The sequence below is a fragment of the Mustela nigripes genome, chromosome 1 (assembly GCF_022355385.1).
Source record: "Mustela nigripes isolate SB6536 chromosome 1, MUSNIG.SB6536, whole genome shotgun sequence".
Classification (NCBI taxonomy): Eukaryota; Metazoa; Chordata; class Mammalia; order Carnivora; family Mustelidae; genus Mustela; species Mustela nigripes.
Window position 1 is genome coordinate 262,728,814 of NC_081557.1, and position 19,788 is coordinate 262,748,601.

Genomic DNA, 19,788 nt, shown 5'->3' on the forward strand with positions numbered 1-19,788 from the left:
CAGTTAAGGGCAGTTCCAAGCAAGCAGGGGACAAGACAGCTCCTTCCATGTGTTGGCTACACGTGTGTCTCCCTGGGCCTTCAGGCTGGTTCCCACTGAGAGACAGAGCGGGAGGAGGGAGAGGGAGTGCGGAGAAGAGAGGCCCGGGTCACCTTCCCAGCTGGGAGGGCGCCGCGCAGAGCGCGAGAGGCCGGTGGAAGCGCGGGGCGCCGCCGGCCCCAGGCGTGCGCGCTAACCGCGTCTGTGCTGGCTCTTCCACAGGCCTGCGGGTGCACAGCCTGCCGCCGTCGGCCCCCTTCCCCGGGTCTCTTCCGGCCAACGCCCTCCCGTCCACGGCCGGCTGGACCAGCGCGCCCCGCAGCCCTCCTGCCTCCCCGACCAGCGGCGCGCCCGGCCACGCGGTCCTCCCGGCTCCGGCCTCGGCCCCGGCGCCCACACGCCCCAGGAACGTTTCCGCAGAGCCCGGAGAAGCGGGCCCGAGCGGCCCAGCCTCTCCCTGGGGAGGCCCGAGCGCGGCGGCCTCCCCCGCCAGCGGCGGGGCGCCCTTAACACCCACACCCTCGGAGCGCGGCCCGAGCACCACCGAGGAGCCAAGCGCGCCCCCGACGGGGTCCCGGGCCCCCTCCGAGGCCCCCGCCGGCTCTCCCACGCTCCCCTCCCCTCAGGCTCCGGCCTCCTCGCCCCCACCCCTGTCGACCTCTCCAGCCGGGGAGGTTTGGTCCGCCTCCCCCACCAGCGCCAATCACAGCTCTGCCCACACCAGCACCCAGCCCACGGGGGCCCCGACCCCACCGGGGTCCCCAACGCCACCGGGATCCCCAACCCCACCGCGATCCCCAGCCCCACCGGGGTCCCCAGCCCCACCGGGGTCCCCGACGGAAGAGCCGAGCTCTGCGCACACACCCACTTCCCATGCCACAGCCCAGCCGAGGCCCGCGGACACGACGCCCCAAGCCACGGCGCCGGCCAAAGTGACCTGTCTGATGGTGGACATGGAGACCACCGCCTCCCCGGGCGTGATCATGCAGGAAGTGGAGCACGCGCTCAGTTCAGGTGAGTCTGGGTCCCGGAACCCCGAGGTGCGAAGAAAGCAGCCCCGTGAACCCCGCGCCATTGGACTTGAATCAGGGGGGCCACGCCGGAGGTCCATCCGCAAGAACTTCCAGCGAGGGGCCAACGTGGCTTTCAGTCCCTTGGTTAATTCCCACATGCTGCCTCACTGATTGCTCGGGTCCTTATGATTGCACTTCACCTATGTCCCCGACAATGTCAGCAGGGGAGACAGCATCCACAGAGGGGCGATCTGTGTGGCTTTTGGCCCAGCTTCCTGGGTTTAAAACTGGCGCCTGCCCTTGGGCAAGTGACTTCATCTTTCTGTACCGTTACTGTTCTTCATCTGTAAAATGGGAACGAAATGGGTTCTGTCGGACATGATTCTTGTGGGGCTTCAGTGAGAGGACCTGTGAAGTGCTTAGAACAGTTCCCAGAGGGGAGGGAGCACTCAGGAAAGGTCAGTTATTAGAATTTTGCTTGGTGTATTAACGGAGTGCTTACCTCATGGAAACCAGTCAAGCCAAGTAGGATAAGGGGGGGGGGGGTAGAGAACTGGCTTATTCTTTAAAGTCACTGATATATTTCATGAGAAAGACAATAAATCAATAAATTTTACAGGCCATTGCATTTGTTTGAATTCTCCCAGTGGTCCTCTGAAGTCAGTGTGATTCTTATCTTGGTTTTGCAATCTTGGACATCATGGTGGAGAGAGATTTAGGGTCTCTTCTGAGGTCACATGCCTCTGGCATTGACGTAAAGATGGTCAATTTCAGGGTATCGAGAAGGAAAAGGCCTTAGTGGGAGTGTTTGGACTCTCTAGTGAGAAACAGTGAGGTGGGAACAGCCAGAAGGTGAAGGGGGAAATGGAGCTATGGCCCCTTCCCTGGGGAACGCTCAGAACACAGCCACATGACCAGCTGGGGTTGGACGCACAGCATGGCTGTGACTGAGGAGAAATGAACATCTTTTAACAATCAGTAAGGAACCCGCATGAACAGAAGCTCCCATAGGCAGTAGAAGTGGAGAGAGAGGGCTGAGATGAGCAAGACCTGATTCCTCTGGGAAGAGCTCACAGTTTACTGGTAGATAAAATCCCAAAGAAGCAGGCATTCTTATTTCAAAGGCCGAGTATATCACTGACCATCCCAACGAGAGAGAGAGAGAGAGAGAGAGAGAGATTCAGTCACACTGAGATAAAGAAATTAATCACAAAGGTCTTGGCTGGGGTCTGGGGGAATAACAGGGGAACATAATAGCAGAACCGTTATGAGTCAGGCCTAGGAGGGGGGAACGATCACCAGGACCCAGAAGAAGAGTCTTATGGAACAGACGACCTTGACAGAAGCAGTGACTCTTGGCTGAGACACTGCTAACCCAAGGTTCATCTCCTGGGAGTGAAGGAAGTAAATCTTCCGCTCTCCCCAGCTCCCCTCTGCTATGCAGCCAGAAGCCAAGAAGAGGGAAAGCCACAGCATTGTCCATCCAGCTCAGCCCCCCGGAGGGCTCATCAGAAGGTTGGAGAGGGGCACAGCCAGTTCGAATGTTGATTTCCTCTGTGCAGACCCCGAACCCACTAGCACCCTGCTTACACGTCCAGCCAACACTCATCCCACAGCATTTCGATGCACTTTCCACACCAAGCCCACGCCCCCACTTGCTGCCTGCTACTCACCATGGCCCCAATGTGCAGGGACCATCTTAGCATGGACACGGTTCCTGGAACAGGGTGGGTGTGGACTGGACCTGGCATCTTAAGGCATCTTAAGGACTGTCCCTAGCAAAGGGGCCAGCAAGATACAGACTCGAAGAGGTCCTGATCTCTTCCCTCTGTCCCAGAGATCTCCTCCAGATCTCTGTCCAGATCTCTTCTCTCTGTGTCCCAGGGCGGCCCTCCCTGCCACCCCACCATGACATTGTTTCTTCAGTTTTCCAGCTGATTTCCCTTTCTCCACTTGCTGCCCCTCCAGGATAGTCCAGACATGGTAGATGCATATTCCTGAGCACAGACTCTGAGCTTGGAAGCAAGATTCTCCATAATCTGACACTACCTTTCACAGGCTGGGTTAGCGAAGGCCGTCCCGTCCCAGCATTCTGGCCTGTATTGTAGAACCTGTGTCTTGATTTCCTTAAATCTGATCCAGCAGGGTCAAGAAGCACCAAATCAGTGACGGACCTGGGTCATGAGCCGTGATAGTTCTAGGGGTACCGCACCCAGGGAACCTAAGGAAGGATTGAGGGACCGACTCAAGAAGAGATCTGGGGGTAGGCTACAGAGAGATCCGTCCAGGGTACATTTCATAGATCAAGAAGGATTCATCCTGTGACTTAGTAAATCAAAAGATATTTACTCTGCATCTGCCAGTCCCCTGTGCTCGAGGCAAAGAAGGAGAAGACCAGTCTTTGAGAGTTCATAGCTTCAGTAGAGAGAAAGGGCCCGAGTCACTCCTCATACCACTAGCATGACCACATTAGTTTCTAATCTGAGAAGGAACTGGAGTGGACGCAAGGATCTTTGAGCAGATGGGATACAGTCTGCTCATTTCAAAGGTGAGGAAATTATGCCGCACAAGTTTGGAGTACCTCGCCCAAGGTCACACCGCCCAGTGGCAGAACTGGGCCCAGAGCCCAGATCCCAGAAACCACAATCAAGCCTTCTTTGACCGGGCGGGGATTGTTGAGCTGCTCCTTCCCCAGCCCCTCCGGCCAGCAGCACCCAGAGCCGATGCTGACAGATTGCCAATCGGGGGTCTCATTTAGAGATCCTTGAGCTGCCTTCCATAGTGTCGATAATTATACCACACTTCTGATTAGTGTTTTTGTCTTGTTCTTGATGGAGTTCACATGGCATATTCTTATTCATCCAAGGACTTGTCCACTCAGCAGATACCCAGACATGGTCACCAGTGAATAATGCTAAAACCAAGTGAATGTCATGGCAAGGCGACGTGACTAGGGTCCGAGGGAAGGTTCCAGGATGGAGGGAGCCCATGAGCTGAGTCCAAGGAGAGGAAGGGAATTTGGACCTAAAGAGAGACAGGGCCAGGGAGATTCAGGGAACTGATGGCAAAGTAGCTGAGAACCCACCCAGCACTGCAGGCACCAGAACCGGTCTCGCAGAGGGGCCCAGTGCCCTCCTCAGCTGCCGTTTGTTTCAATGTAACTGAAGATGTGTGTACCCAGCTGTCAACCAACATGGCTCGTTGTCATCTGCAGTGGCTCATTGTCATCTCGCACTGAATAGGTGTACGGTGAGTTCCTGATTTCCTCACCTGGAACTGCTCCTCCCTTGCCTTCCAGAAACCCTGGGCTAGTCCTGGGCTCCTCCTTTCCTCACAGACTCCCCGTGCAGACCGTCCGAGCCCGGGCTCCCCTCAGCCCTCTCCCTCTCCTCACCAGTAGGGCTTTAGTAGTCCTATCACGGGTCCCCACTAGCTCTCCCTTGCCAGAGAGATCCTTCCAACACGGAGGACAGACCCTGTTGCTCCATCGCTTCCCCTCCAGAAGCACAGCCAAAGCGGAGTCTGCGCCACCCCTGCAGGGCTCCCACGGTCTAACCCATGCAGCGTCTGCTCTCCTTTCCTTGTCCACTTTCACCGGCAAGCACAGGGAAGCCTTACTATTTCCGGAACACTCTAAAGACAATTCAAAGGTGAGGAAATTATGCCTCTGGTCCTTTGTATTTGCTGTTCCCTCTGCCTGAAGTATTTTCCCTCTAGGTCTTCAGTGGCGCTCCCTCCTTTTCACCTGTCGAGACTTTGTTGACGTCCATCCCCACAGTGAGCCTTTCCCCTTACGTCTTTGTAAGGTCGTCTTCCCGTCACTGCTGCTTCCGTTACCCTCACTGACTTTCCTTGTGAGTGCTTACCCCTTCTGACTTTATCTCATTTTTTTAGCAAGCGGGTGTCTGTTTTCGGCCACTAGACTGTCAGCGCCGTGAAAGCAAGGAATTTGTTCACAAAGAGGAGGATGCAGGCTACATCCCGGATCCCTAGAATAGAGCCTGATACGTGGGAGACCCTCATTAATGTTTGCTGAATATGTGAATCAAAGAGTCAGTCAACCAGTAGCAGAGGTTGTAACCTCTCTGAGCATTGGTCATCTCGTCGGTAAGGTGAGATAAGGCTAGTATCCCCGTGACGGGATTACTGTAAGGTTTAATTAAGAAATTTACAGCTTAACAGCTGTTGACCAATGGCTCAGTCAGTGTCTACGATTGTTATTGCACTATGATTTATCATCATCATCATCATCATCATCATCATCATCACGATTTGCATTTTACTATTTTTACTGTTATTTTTGTTGTTGTATTTATCATAACGAAGAATGCCCAGCGTCTTCAACAAACTTCTACTGAGCTTTGGCTGTGAGGCTGGGTACGAGGCGTTCGGCCATGAATAAGGCATCACTGTCCTCACAGAGCCTACAAGGTAGCATGTGCCCAGCATGGCAAGTAGCCTAGGTTAGCGAATCCCAGACTGCACTGAAGGGGGACTTGTAGAAGCAAGAAACAAGGTTTCAGGACAAGTGTTAGAGGACCTTAGTAACAGGAGGAGGTGGTTTACTTTACTTGCCAGACCATTGAGAGTCATCAAAAGTTTCCACAGAGAGAAGAAAATGCTGAGAATTTTATTTTAAAGATATTCCTGTGGCAGGAATAGGTATGGTAAGTTGCAAGGTATTCGGTATCAGAAACACGGACCAGTTTCTACCTGGTTTCCAGTTTCCCATTGTCACTGATAGACCATGTCACTTCATTACTCTGGCTTTAAGGGCTCTTAACTATAAACCAAATACAAGAAGGGCAGTCTTCCTGGCTTATCATGCCAGGAAATTGTGCAATACTATTATCCTATGCTGAAGAAATGAGATTCATATTCATATGAGTCTCAGAATATACGTGTTCTGAGAGTCCGGCTAGCAGTGGGCACAGGAAAGACCCTGGGTGATCCCCAGAACATTCCAGTTAGGTGATCTTGATGGTATCTGTTCTGCCAGAGTTAGGGTTAGGATTAGGTTTCGTTGACTGATATTGCACACCAAGTTATATTGGAGATATCTTCAATTCCTGCAAATGCAAACTTTAAAATTATAGTCACTTTGCTGTTGCAGAGTGAATAGTCTCCTTTGTCTGTAAAATCCAAGTGTCCACTGCCTTACTGTGCCACTCACACTTCTCAGGACAAAGGGAAGGCCACATAATTGGGAAAATTGATGAAAGTCTTTGAACTTTAAATTACTAGTCTGAACCCCAGTCTTTATTTGGTAGGAACTTCACTAATCAATCCCCTTCCATAAATGGCATTTGGCAGACAGAGACATCTAGACAGCCCTGCCACCATACCTGCAAGGGACTTTTAGCTCCACACGACATTTCCTTATTCCATGATGAACTCTTGGGAGAGATCTGAAAAAGAATGAAGTCCTAAAAAAGTGGAAGACTACTTTTTAAAGTACACATGGAAAACTTTAAGGGAAAAAAAATGTGTATATTGTTAATACACTGTTAATAACCACAATATTTAAATGATGTATTGTTAAAAATATATATGACCTATTGAAAACACAGAGGTGGGAAGATCATCTAAAAGAATGTTAGGGTGCCTGGGTGGCTCAGTGGGTTAAAGCCTCTGCCTTCAGCTCAGGTCATGATCCCAGGGTCTTGGGATCGAGTCCCACATCGGGCTCTCTGCTCAGTAGGGAGCCTGCTTCCCTCTCTCTCTGCCTGCCTCTCTGCATGCTTGTGATCTGTCTCTCTGTCAAATAAATAAATAAAATATTTTTAAAATAAATAAATAAATAATAAAATAAAAGAATGTTAAACATGGGCGCCTGGGTAGATCCGTTGCTTAAGCAGCTCAGGGCATGATCCCAGAGTCCCGAGGTCGAGTCCTGCCTCCGGCTCCCGGCTCAGTGGGGAGTCTGCTTCTCTTTCTCACCCTCTCCCCTCTCATGCTCTCTCTCTCACTCTCTTTCTCTCAATTAAATAAAGAAAATCTTTTTTAAAAAATGTTAAACATTTACCGATCAGATTCTTTCAGAATGCCCAGAATGTGTCAGGAAGCAGTAATCCTAAAATGCGTTCTATCCATCTTAGGCTCGGTGGTACAGACATCCCATCGTCTTACACGCCCAGGCCTGACCTCTTACCCTAGATGGTGCCGTCACCTTTCCGCGTCGCTCCTTCTTTACTCCCTGTGTCCTCGCCATCACCAAAGTCTTAGCAGCTGCCAAACGCATCCACTTCTCTTCATTCTCCTTCTCGCGTCCAGGCTCCCATAATCCCTTTATGTGATCCTCTGCCACATGCTCCCCTGCCCCAGCCTCGTCCTGCCCATTCTCCACACGGCAGCAGAGGGACGGTTATGCACAGATCTGCTCAGGTCACACATCACCTCACAACGACCTGCATCCCAGCCCCTCCGGGGCCTCCCACTGCCCTGAGGATGACACCCACAGCCCAAAGAGCCCTGTAGGGCGGGGCTGTGCCTGCCGTCCCTGCTTCTTCCTTTCTTCCTACCCTCTACCCTTAGGTCTTTGTACCTTCCACACTGTGCTCCCTCTGTCCATGAATATGCTGATCTCTCTCTCTCTCTCTCTCTCTCTCTCTCCTCTCTCTCGACACAGGGCCTTTCCTCATTAGAATGCTTCTCCTGGGAACCCCAAACACATCCCTTCACCCGTTAATTCTAACTCATTCCAGCTCAAACATCACCTGCTCAGGACACATGTCCTGGCCCCCAGCCCCGCTCTGTCCTCGGGTACACACTGTCACAGTTCAGTTGTATCTCTTCTTCACATATACTCCTGTGGCTTTTTTATTCACTGTTTATGCTGTGTTTCCAGGTACATGAGAGTGTGGCCTTGTCTGTGTGGCTCACAGATATATTCCTAGCACCGAAGGTCTGGTTTAATGACTAAATATCAAACTTCAGATAATAAACTCACATATTTTCTTAGCCTCAAAAATGATGACTTTTGATGGAGAATAAGAAAACACTTTCCCCTATTGTCTTAATCAGTCTGGGCTATGAGGACAAAAATCCCATTAGGGGTGGGTGGCCTAAACTACAGGTGGTTCTGAGAGTTCTGGAGGCTAGAAAGCACAAGATGAAGGCACCTGCCGATTTAGTGCCTGGCAAGACCCCCTGTTTCTTGGTTCACACACAACGGTCTTCTTACTGTGTTCTCCCATGGCAGAAGGCGCACGAGAGCTCTCTGGGGTCTCTTTTATAAGGACACTAATCTCACTCATGAAGACTCCACCTTCACAGCCTAATCATCTCCCAACGGCCCCGCATCCTGCCTCCTAATATTACCTTCTTGGGGGTAAGATCCAACGTATGAGTTGGGGATTGGGTGCAGACATTCAGTTCATAATACCTGCGCACACAGATACCCCCTAATACACAGCCATCGTTATAGACTGTCTGAAGCTCGCTCTGCTGCCACTGTGGGTTCCAGGGCATCCCCCTTCCCACCACAACGCTCTTCCTACCCTGTTAACCCCCTCCTGCTTTTGGTTCCCAAGGACTTCAGAGATGATGACGTTATGGATTGCTATAAACCCTCACTCACAATTTTTAAATTTTGGACCCACTTTTTGACACTTAGCCTAAACCTCAAAGCTTGTGAATCCCAAGTAAATTCCCACTAAGAAGCTCCAATGATCAGATTTTATTTTAGGTAAAAATTATTCTAAATTCTTGTCTCTACTACTTTTATTTCTCCTTTGATTTACTTTTACTACCTAAATCTTAATCTGAAATCTAACGATGAAATATTTCCAAATTATCCTTTGAAAAATATATGTCAAGGTAATAAAACGAGCTAGTTACCATTTCTGTTGTTACCTGGTAACGGCTCAACTCCATCCCATATTTTAATTGTCTCGGTATCACCTTTCATTACATTTGAACAGTTTCAGTCTCGGTGGAACACTTTTCTTATTTTCTGTCTCAAATACTTTCCCCAGTCATATATGACTAAAGTGATTCTAGAAATGCTTCTCTGAGAGAGTGGGATTTCGCTTATAAGCACAGCTGATATCATTAATGAATCTATGGCTGGCTGTCTCACTGGGGAGACTGACTGGAGGAAACTCAATTCTATATCCAGACCCTTTACCGTAATCTTCTCACTCTAAAGATCGTGTCTTTTCATTATCAAATGATAACAGGGAAGTGAAAATGGATCAGCACCAGCCATCGTCTTGATCAGATAAGAGCCTAAATATCGCCCCCCCCCCCCCCCACCCAGAGTACTGACCAGGGAGCATTGTACTAGGAGAACACATAATGGGTGCTTAATTAATACTGCCCTCGGCATGCCTTGTGCCTCAGGTCTTATGAAAGAAAAATATTGGCCGATAAGAGACAACATTTCATTGAACAGTACCTTGCTTTTATCATCAGACTCCTGGTCTTCGGGTGGGAACCACAGTCTCAAAAATGTAGGTGTGGCGAGCTTGGGTGGCTCAGCCGGTTACGTGTGGGACTCTTGGTTACGGCGCAGGTTGTGATCTTAGACTGATGAGACCGAGCCCCCTGTCCGGCTCCACACTCAGCGAGGTCTTCTGGAGATTCTCTCTCTCTCCCTTTGCCCCTCCCCCCTGCTTGTGCGCGCTCTCTCTCACCCACAAATAAATAAAATCTGGAGAAAAATAAAGTAAATTTACAAATGAATGTGAATTTACATTAAGATCATAAAATCTCAGTCAGTCCATGGAAGTAGGCCATCAAAAACACTTTGTCATATTTCTGTTTGGAGAGATGGTGGGGTCGTTTTAAAGCCTGGCTCTAGAAGGACTAGAAGTAATATTCTTATATTACTTAATTAATATACAAACTCTGGCCTCAGACTGCCGGGTTCAGATCTCCCCCACACCACTTGCTGGATGGGAGGCGTGGGCAAGTGTGTTCTTCACTGGGTGTCACATCTTCCTCATCTCTAAAACGAAGGCCATAGAGTCGCTGTCCTTGCCGTAGAGGCTGCTCGTTAGGATTAACGGAGACGAGGGTATGCAGTGTGTCTTGCAGAATCCGCACTAAAGTACATATTAGCGATTATTATTACAGTGCTAGCCAGCTCTTCGCACAGATACCCACACAGGCTTGACTCTTCTAGACTTTAATCTTCTTAACCTGGAAAATCAGAATGTTTGTAAAACACTTGCAGACTCCCAAAAGGATTATTACTGTAAATCTTAGGGAATAAGGATCCATTTAAGTACCTGTCTATAACCCCAAACAGAAAACAGTGTATGAAAGGGAAAAATAACTCCATCCACCCGTATTCCGTGATAAAAATAATAAATTTGCACACTGCGTGGCACACGGGGTTAGGACTCTGTTTCTGGCTCTGAGGTTCCTTCCTTCTCACTCATGGCCTTGGAACCGAAGAAATAGCCCTGTGGAAAGTCTTACTTGCTAAGGCTGGTGAACCCTGAAGGAACCTGAACCTCATCTGCCTGGCTTAGTCTCAAAAAGGCAAATACCAATACCAACTTCTCTGGTTTATTTTACCCTCAGGATTGTTTTATCCATGGTCACGCCTCACTGTCATCATTGAAATACTAAAGAAATAACAACGAAAAATCTCTCCTTCGGTGTCCATGGAGATAAATGAGAGCTCTTAAGCAAGACGGTGGCTTGCTTCCCGCCATCCATTATTTTTCCCCTCTGAGTCATTCACAAAGGGATGATTCCCAACCTTTAGGTCCTTCAGGTCTTAAGTCCGAGGCTACAAAAGGCGGACCTGCCAGCCTACACTTTCCTCCTCCTGCCCCCTGCCATGCAGCTAGTTGTCCCCAGAAGAAAAGAACCCCCAGGAAATTCTTTTGGATCATTTCAATGCTAATTACATTAAGGAGGCTTTGGTGGCAGAGAGGTTTAGGGATTTCTTTTCCTCTTTCTGGTTGACTCCTAAACCAAAATACCTATGTCCCCCAGTGGAGGAATTTGGTGAGCCAACGTGACACAGATGACCCACTCACACTGACAGATCAGAATTTTCAAAAGAGAGTTCTTCTCATCCAGGGCAAACAATAGGAGGGATTCTCTGTTAGAAATCACTCCAACCCGCCCCCCCCCTTCTTTATGCCCCCCAGGAATCTGAGCTGAGATTCCCACCCATGGCAAGTCGTGCTGCTCTCAGCTCCTTAGAAGTTCTGACTCCCAGCCCAAGCTCAATTATGTTCACTGTATAAAGTAATTTAAAAAACAGTGACGATGGGCTGTGATGCCAGGCACTGTAAATCTGTGCTACAGGAGAGACGGAGAAGAGCAGAACGGACATGGGGCATGTGAGGGGACAGATGCCTGGGCTTAGTTAGCATCATGGACCCAGAAAATCCGGCCTTCCTCCGTGTCTGCACTGCTCCTGGGAGAGGCTGAGGCAGGACTGCTGTCCCCCTATGTCACATTTCCACCAACGTCGGCCTCCACCACCGAGCAGCAGTATTCATGAAGCTGCCGCTGCCGCACTCCCTAGAGCCGTGGCAGGAGTTGACACAGGGGCTGTTGGCCCCAACTTTCAACCGTCCATTCTCTGTGGCCTCTTCCAGGGGCCTGAGGGCAGCTGCTTTCCCCCCAGCCCGACATCTCCTCCCTGAGCCCGTTTGAGAAAGAGGTGGTCATGGGAGCCGTGTTCCCAAAGTATGGTCCCTACATGGGTAGCATGCAAGATGCTGAATATGTTTTTATCCTAATAAAACCTGCTTTGTTTTCATGCGAATTAAAAAAAAAAAGAATAAAATAGCACTGAACTCATGACTCCATAGCTTTTATCATTAAACAATATGTAGTAAGTATATAAAGAAAAAAAATGACTTGATTTAAAGACATATATTAAGAAAATTAGAGTGTGGGTGGTGTGGAGGTGGCAGAAGAAAAGCCATGAGAGTGATACGGAGATGTTTGAACTTTGGAAAAAATATGCCGTGAGGTAGAGGCCAGGATCTTATTATCCTCATTATTGTCTTAGCTACCAGCTTCACTGGGGATCAGTCCAAGAACTAGAGAATTTAAAAAAACTGCAAACCAGAAATCAAAAGCTAACGAGTCCCAGCTCTGCAGTTGATGGAGTCTGATCTCAACCAAATCCCTTAATTTCTATAACCTTCCGTTTTATCATCTGTAAAATGAAGACGTTAGATTCAATGAGCCTTCTTAGAATTTCCTTTCAGCAATAAAGACATTATCCCATTGGATATGTCAAAGTAAAACAAATGTCAAAGTAAAATAATGTCAAAGTAAAACAAAACCTGAATTTGAGATCCAAAGTCATTTCTGAGATACCCAGCTTGGCTCACATCTCCTCACATCAAGCTTTCTTATGGGTTTTAGGATTTTATGGATAAGAGGTGCCCAGAGACTGTGAGACCCTTGTTTTGCACTTCCTGATGAAAAAAAAAAAAAAAAAAACCATTTTAAATACACTATTTAATTTGGAAAGATGCTCTGAGAGGAAGAGTGTGTTTCCTCAAAGTCTGACACCTCGTAAACAATTAACATCAGCTGTGGGAATGATGGAATGAATCTTTATTTTACAAGCAGAGATAGAGACACAACTGAGGCCAGGAAGGCGGGGAGCAGTAACGTGACTTGCCCAAGACTATTCGACTCATGGGAGCGCCTGGGTGGTTCAGTCAGTTGAGCCTCCAACTCTTGGCTTCAGCCCAGGTTTTACTGTCAGGGTGGTGAGATCGAGACCCCCGTCAGGCTCCTTGCTCAGGGCAGAGTCTGCTTACCCCTTTGCCTTCCCCTCTGCCTGCTCTCTAGGATAATTCAATAAAATCTTAAAAAAAAAAAAAAAAAAAGACTATTGAGCTTGTGTCTTATGAGGCCAATCTCTGTGCCAGATCTTCTGGATCATATGAAGTAGAAACGCAAGTGTTCGCGGGATCCAGCCTTAAAGGGTGTATCCCATTTCTGCCCACTAACCGATTGAGCTGGTAACTTCTCGAGTTACTACATTACTTGAGTTTTGGGGAACCTCTTGGAGTCTCTATTTCCTAAATGCCCAAACAGAGATTGACACATCCGTGCCAGGCTAGGGCCCGGCCCAGGGAAGCTCGAGGAAACAATGGCGGCTCTGACTTGGATGACCAGGGCTGCTTTCCTTTATGATTTCTTTACTGTTCTTGGCACAATACTACACATGTCCCCTGAGAACAGTTGAGCCAAGAATGAACTCAGGGCAGTCTCTAAGGAGACTCTGTGACTAGCATTCAGATGGAGGCTCAGCCACATTTCAGGAGATTCTCATTCCCCGCAGGCTCCTTTGGTCTGGGGAGTGCTGAGCGAGAGGAATGCTCCATGACATTGGCTGGAGCCTGCCTGGGACCTTTGAAATGCTGTGGGAGCGCCGTTCGCTGTTCCCAGAAGCCCAGTAGTTCACATTGCAAGTGTCAAAGGAGAGTTGGGATCGGGGGAACCTGAACACGTAGCTCCAACAATTCCAGCTGGGAAGGAGGCTTCATTTGTGTTGGGAGAGACTATAATTGTGAATAAAATGAAGAAACTTTAAAACCATGACTAACGGACAGTGCCCATTGGTGTGGCCTGGGTTATGTTCACGGCAAACCCTGGCTCCCTAAAGTATAGCCCCTTTGCCCACATGAGAGGGCCGTGAGGAAGAGGAAAGGAGCATTTGCTGGATTAATATTAAAATTAGTTAATATTCATGTTTCCAGGACACATCTTTAAAGAGATTCATATTTTCAGTATACTTTCTTAACTATATGCTGCCTAAGTAGGTCAAATGCTTAGATAAAAGGGAAGCCAGTCCCCATACTAGGTCTTCTTATTATAAGAGGCAAAGGTTCGGTTTTGGCTGTCCCGCCCCAAAGATTGGACCCCTGATGGGCCCACTAACCAATTCTGCCTGTGAATGAGCATCTAAATCAGCAAATAAACATGAAATAAAAGGTCCCAGTTGTGATAATATTTGGCCAAATTTGATAAAGTTGACCTCTGCCACTCTGTGGAAAGGAATGAGTAAGCAATCATTTAATGATTTAAAGATTTGGGGATGTGGGAGAGTAAAGAGAAAGACTAACTTACTGAGACAAATTTAGGTTTTGCTAATTAAAAACATTTCTGTGGCTTATTTGCATGCAAGCTGTATGCCTTATAAAGGAGCTCCATATTTGCATCATAACTTCTAATAAAGTCCAATTTTAAAAATAGCTACACTTTCAGAAGAAATTGTATATCCTATGAATTTTTACTTTGGGCCTAGATAGATGAAGAAGTATGTTTGTGTCCCTCGATTTAAGGGACTCTCAATCGAGAGAGAACTGACATAAAGTCATGAGACGGCTCACATAAAACCATTAGTGTAACAGCATATATTGTCTTTATCTTGTACATATGTGTATAACGATCTATAGCTACATGTGTCAGTATTAGCTATATACTAGAATAAGTTTACTAAATTGTGCCATGCTAAGTAAAAGGCAAACTTCTAGAAAAAGAAGGCTCAAGATGAACAGGCATCATTGTGGATGAGTTCTAAGAGGAGACTGGGTTTGAGAAGGTTGCATATCAGCCCTCTGCCCAAAACCGTTCCATGGTCCTCATTCCCCACACTGTCATAATGTCCTCAAACACATGTCTGGCTTGGAAACTACTCCCATGGTCCCTACTCATTTCCATCACATTCTTTTATGTAAACTGTGGCCTTGGTTTTGTCAGCTCCGTGAATTGGGTGACCTTGGGTAAGTTGCTCAGCGAATCCCTCAGTATTAAGGTCTCTTGAATCCTAAAGTGGGTTATGCAGAGATCTCAACATTCCCCTCAATCTGTGCTAATTTACAAAGCACTTGGTCTCATTTGGTCCTCCCAATATTCCTGTGAAATGGAGAAGATAAGGATTATCCCACTTTTTAGAGAAGGACAAGGACACCAGTTGAGGGTGCTTCTATCTCTAGACCCAGTGCTGAATATTCAGTCCTGCAAATGTGAGGTATCTATTCTCCGTCTCGCTCACTCCAGCCTCACAGCTTCATTGCTGTCCAAGGCCTGCCCATCCTTCGAAGAACAGCTGCATCCCCGAGATTCTAACTTTTATGGACACCCCCCCAAGTTAGAGGCAGAAATACAGAGTTTAGTATCATCTACCTCCCACATTAACTATCTGCTTATCTGTCCACCTAGTCCTGCACTGCTGAATGGTTCCAGAACCTGACAACTGTCTCTGCAGCTGGGTGGTGAAACCTGGGAGCCCCGCTAGTTGCTTCCCCACGCCCTGCACTGTCCTAGCTCAAGGAACCCATGCAGTTTATTCAGGAGAAACTCATGGGATTAATTCGGGATCAGAGAGAGAGAAGCTCAGCTTCTTCCCTTGTTGTGGGGGAGAGTAGGAGGAGAACCAGGAGTGAAATCCAAACAGAATTCAAGGCAAGAAGTCCAAGTATACTGAAATAATGGTAAAATTAGGATCAACCTAGGTGACAGCATCCAAAAGCTGAGATGTCCTTTTTCACTTTGTCTTCCCCATACCACATCCTACCTACATGGAGGGACACACACATGCCCCAAAGCGAGTTGCAGCTAGCGTCTACCCCAGCTCACTTCATACACTGCAATGAATAACACTGGGCAGGGTTCTCAGTGGTCCTTTTGGACCACAACTCATGCTGGAAACCAATGACATGGGCCCGATTAGCGCACTGTTCTGTGACTTGTCCACCTCTAACAAGTCCTGCCTACAGTTACTCTGAATTAATAGAGTCTTAACCAACCTTCACCAGGACCTACAAGAAGACCCAAACCACCACACAGCCCCAAGTTAGGCAGTGCATCCCAGACAACAAAGAGAAAGCAGGTAAGGGAGGGGCTGGGCCACGGGGTTCATCCCTGCGCAGACTCGCATGGACCCCTACAGCCCAGGTTGGCAGGAGAGCCTATGGAGACCCCACGTGGACCCAGGAACCTGTGCTGGGGTCCCAGCAATTCCGGCCATCAACTCTGTGCTTCCCAGCCCTTAGTTTCTCTGTGCCTTGGTGTCTTCATCTGTAAAATGGAGATACTGAGAGTCCCTACCTTGCAAAGTTCTCATGAGCAGGACATAAATTCAAAGAAGTGAAACTCACAGAACAGACCCAGGTCCAGAGTAAGTAACGAGAAAGTGTCGGTTGCAATTATTTTTGTCATCGTTGTTAATGCTATTATTAACATTGTTGTTTGGAGGACGGAGATGTGATCTGAGACTATGACTGTAAGGATGGGAGGGGCTTTTCCTAGTGTCAGAGGCAGAGATCCAGGCCCCCGTGGAGGTCTAACCTCCAGACCCCCACCCCCCAGCACATGCACAGACCATATTGTTAGGAAGAATTCTTTTGAAACAGAGGTGCCTTTTCCTTCTGCAACCTTGACTGAAGGAGCAGCCCCACACTCTAAAGTGGTCTCCTGCTCCTCTTCTCCCTTTCTTACCTCCTTTCTAGAGCAGGGAGAGGAAAGAAAAGAACAAGACGTGTCTGTTGTGTGAGAGGCAGATGTGGGGAAAGAGACTCCTTAGCTGCATGCCATCCTTTATTCCGGGCCAGCTCAGGGCACAGAACAGACTCAAAGCAGGGTAAGGGATGACCTCTAGGGCAGCCACCTGTCTCCTGGGGGTGCCAGGTCTGACCGGGAGCGCAGTCTTATCGGAGTTGGCTGTGGCACCTCAAAGATTGTTAGCTGACTCCGTTGGGACAGTTATTCCCCAAATAACTCTCCTCCAGTTCCATCATCGGTGGGAACTCGCAGGCACGTGGGGCAGGGGTTGGACCATCGCTGTAGAGTCATAGGAGTAGCTGCTCGGGTGAGACTAGGCCAGGGGATTCCAAGATGGAAAGATGGGAGATCTGCTGCTCGGGAAATTTCTCAGCACAGCGACTGGGCTCAAAAATTGCCAGTACTCACTTATCTTTCTTTCTTTCTTTTCTTCTTTTCTCTCTTGCTCTCTTTCTTTCTCTCCTTATTTTTCTTTCTTTTTGCCAGTATCGCATTTACTATTCTGACATTAAATAAATGAGTCAAGTGCCCACGAGGAGCTCGAGACTGTGCCTGGGGTTTAGAGCGCAGAAGAGAAGTGGACGAAAGTGGTCAGAGCCTGCGGGGGTGGGGGTGCTCATAACACAGCAGGGAGCGTCAGAAAGAAGCAATCACAAAGAGCTGAGAACCCACAGTAATGCGATCATTTGCATGGGGGTGTCAGGAAAGCTAATCAGAAGGGCTGGTATTTAGTTAGGTCAAGAAGAAAGAGTAGGAGTTGGCCAAGCTGAGAAAAGGGCCAGTGGAAGTAACCTGCTGGTGCGTGATTACAAGTGCCAAGCCTGGAATGAAGTGGTCTCGGGTTTGAACGTCAGTTCGGCCATTGATCAGACTGTAAAGCCTGAATCAAGTTCTTTTCTCTGAGCCTTAGCTTTCTCATCCATAAAATGGGAATCAATCCACTCATCTTGTAAAGAGAGTCAAGTGACGTGATCGCTGTAAGGCTCTTGGCGTGGTTCTAGCCCAAAGCACCCACAGGTAGAGGTAACTACGGTTGTTCTTTAGTCTGCTTATTTTTGTCCTGCATTGTTGTGAAGCTGGAAAAGTGGCCCCCTGAGAAACCCCAGCTTCTGGAGAGGCCCAGTGTTCCAGGAGGCTTTGCATGGCTCTTTGGCAGCCCTCTGGTCAGGCAGAGCATGTTGGCATGGTGGAATGTGCGAGCACAGTAGAATTTTCTTGCATCTCAGCTTATACGATATACAGATAGGTTTCCTCCGATGCTCTCTAATTCCTTCTGGCTCCAGGGCTTTTCAGCGTGAGTCACACCCAGTGTGTAACGGGCAAATCCCACTGAGGAGGAACTGAAATGCCAGCCATCTTCCCCTTCCCCACTCTCAGCCCCCTGCCCACTAAGGATCCCTACCTTCCTCACAGGGCAGAGCCTTCCCTGCTCCAGCCGCACCTTCCTCATTGTCTGTCTCCCTGGCCCTCCTTGAAAAAAGAGTAAGTAGGAGGAGAAGGGGAATTCTAGTTGAGTTCAAACAGAACTCAGGGGGAAATGACATTTGTTTTCACAAGGAGGAAATCACGCTTTTTCAGTTACCATAAAAATTCTGCTAATGTGGCTCAGCAACCCCCTCATAGGCTCGAACCATAATGCCCTGAGGTGTGGAACTTCCCAGGATGAGGTTCCTGGCTGCCTCTGTAAGTAGTAGGTGCTCTGGGGGTCAGAGCAGGCTCAGCCCACAAGACCTCCTAGGCTCAGGGCCTGATAGAGATCGGCCTCCAGGGGACCCTGGCTCCCTTGGTTGGCACCGGATGAGAAGAGCCAGTGGCTGGCAGAATAATTAAGATGTCCTGAATATTTAAGCATAGCCTATTTTACCCCACACCTCTTAGCCTCATATCAAGCAGTACCAACCCTCAGAAGTGCCCCTTTGCTCAGTTGCCCTCAGGAGCCCATCAGGGGGAAATCACCTGCTAATCTCAGCTCTGGTGATGGAGGCTGCCCGATGTGAACCAGGAAGGATGGCCTGGAAAACCCCATTGGAGGGCTCCGGTTACATCCAGAGCTAGACAGACAGCCACCAGCCACTGAGAGGGGCAGCGGGTCACTCCGTCACTTACCATGCTTTGAAAAAGAGGAGCACTTTAGTTAGGGAACTGCCGGATTTATCTTTAGGAAGAGGCGATGTATAAATATATCCAGTAAATAGCATAATTGGAGGCGATCCAACTGCCTAGGGTTAGGAAAGAAACTTTGAAAAAGGTCAAACCTACAGTTTCCTGCATTAAACTCTGCCGGAGCAAGAAAGAAGAGTCTTACAGAGAAATCAACTCTAGTCTGTCTCTTCTCCCGGTTTTTGTGGGGGTTTTTTGTTTGTTTTTTTTGTAATTTTTTTGAGGGGGCAAATTAAATGTAAAGCTCAATTTTTAAACAGCTCCTAATTACAACCACTGTATCTCTGACTCTCGACAGACCATGTCATCTTCCCTTGCAGACATAATCCTCATGTCACAAGTTCCTAAAAGAGCTTTTAAGAGGCTTCAGTGAACGGAATTTTCTCACTTCAGTACAGCTGGAGGCCGTGAAGCCGAGTGCAGCCTTTCCAAGCAGGGGTGGATGTTTTCCCCGAGGGGATCTGACCTTGAATTTTTCCTACTTGATCAGATCTGCACATCGGAGCATTCCATGCCATAATTCTGTCTTTACCGTGGTATAAAGGGGAAGACAATTAACCTGGTAATTATATGAATCTGGCTCTGAAGGGGTTCCGGGTCCGAGGAGGTGAGCAGTGAGCGTCGACGTGTGTGGCCCTTCCGAAATGGTGGAGCGTGGTCAGTCCGTGTGGACACATCAGGCTCTGGTCTTCCCCTCAGTGTTGGTTAGCAGTGGACCTTTTGGCTCTCTTTTAGACATTCTCACCAGCAGAGAGAGCCTTCTTTCACTCAGAACTTTTGGGGGTTACTACAGAGTTAATAACTAGACTGATTTGCTTCTTAGCGCTGCTCTAATTCCCTTGGTGGAAGCACTAAGGGGAACAATATACAAAAGCGGTTCCAAAGAGAGGGAAAGAAAGAAAAGGAGAAATGACAAATAACCTACAGATCTCCAGATAACCTATAAATCTCCAAAAATGTGGGGGAGATCCATCACCCTTGAGATCCAGTACACGACAGGTGGGCACTGGTCCAGGACGGTATATTTTGGATAAGACTTTCACTTGGTGTGCATGGCACCTCATTTAATCCCTCC

General features: G+C 48.4%; 1 protein-coding gene across 1 annotated transcript in view; it reads left to right on the top strand.

Annotated features, from left to right (window-relative positions):
- PARM1 (prostate androgen-regulated mucin-like protein 1) overlaps positions 1 to 19,788 on the top strand; it is a 99,238-nt gene that overhangs the window by 62,513 nt on the left and 16,937 nt on the right. Inside the window, exon 2 of the mRNA XM_059385244.1 lies at positions 262 to 1,053. Coding sequence (XP_059241227.1) covers positions 262 to 1,053 — 792 coding nt within the window. The remainder of the gene's footprint in view (positions 1 to 261; positions 1,054 to 19,788) is intronic.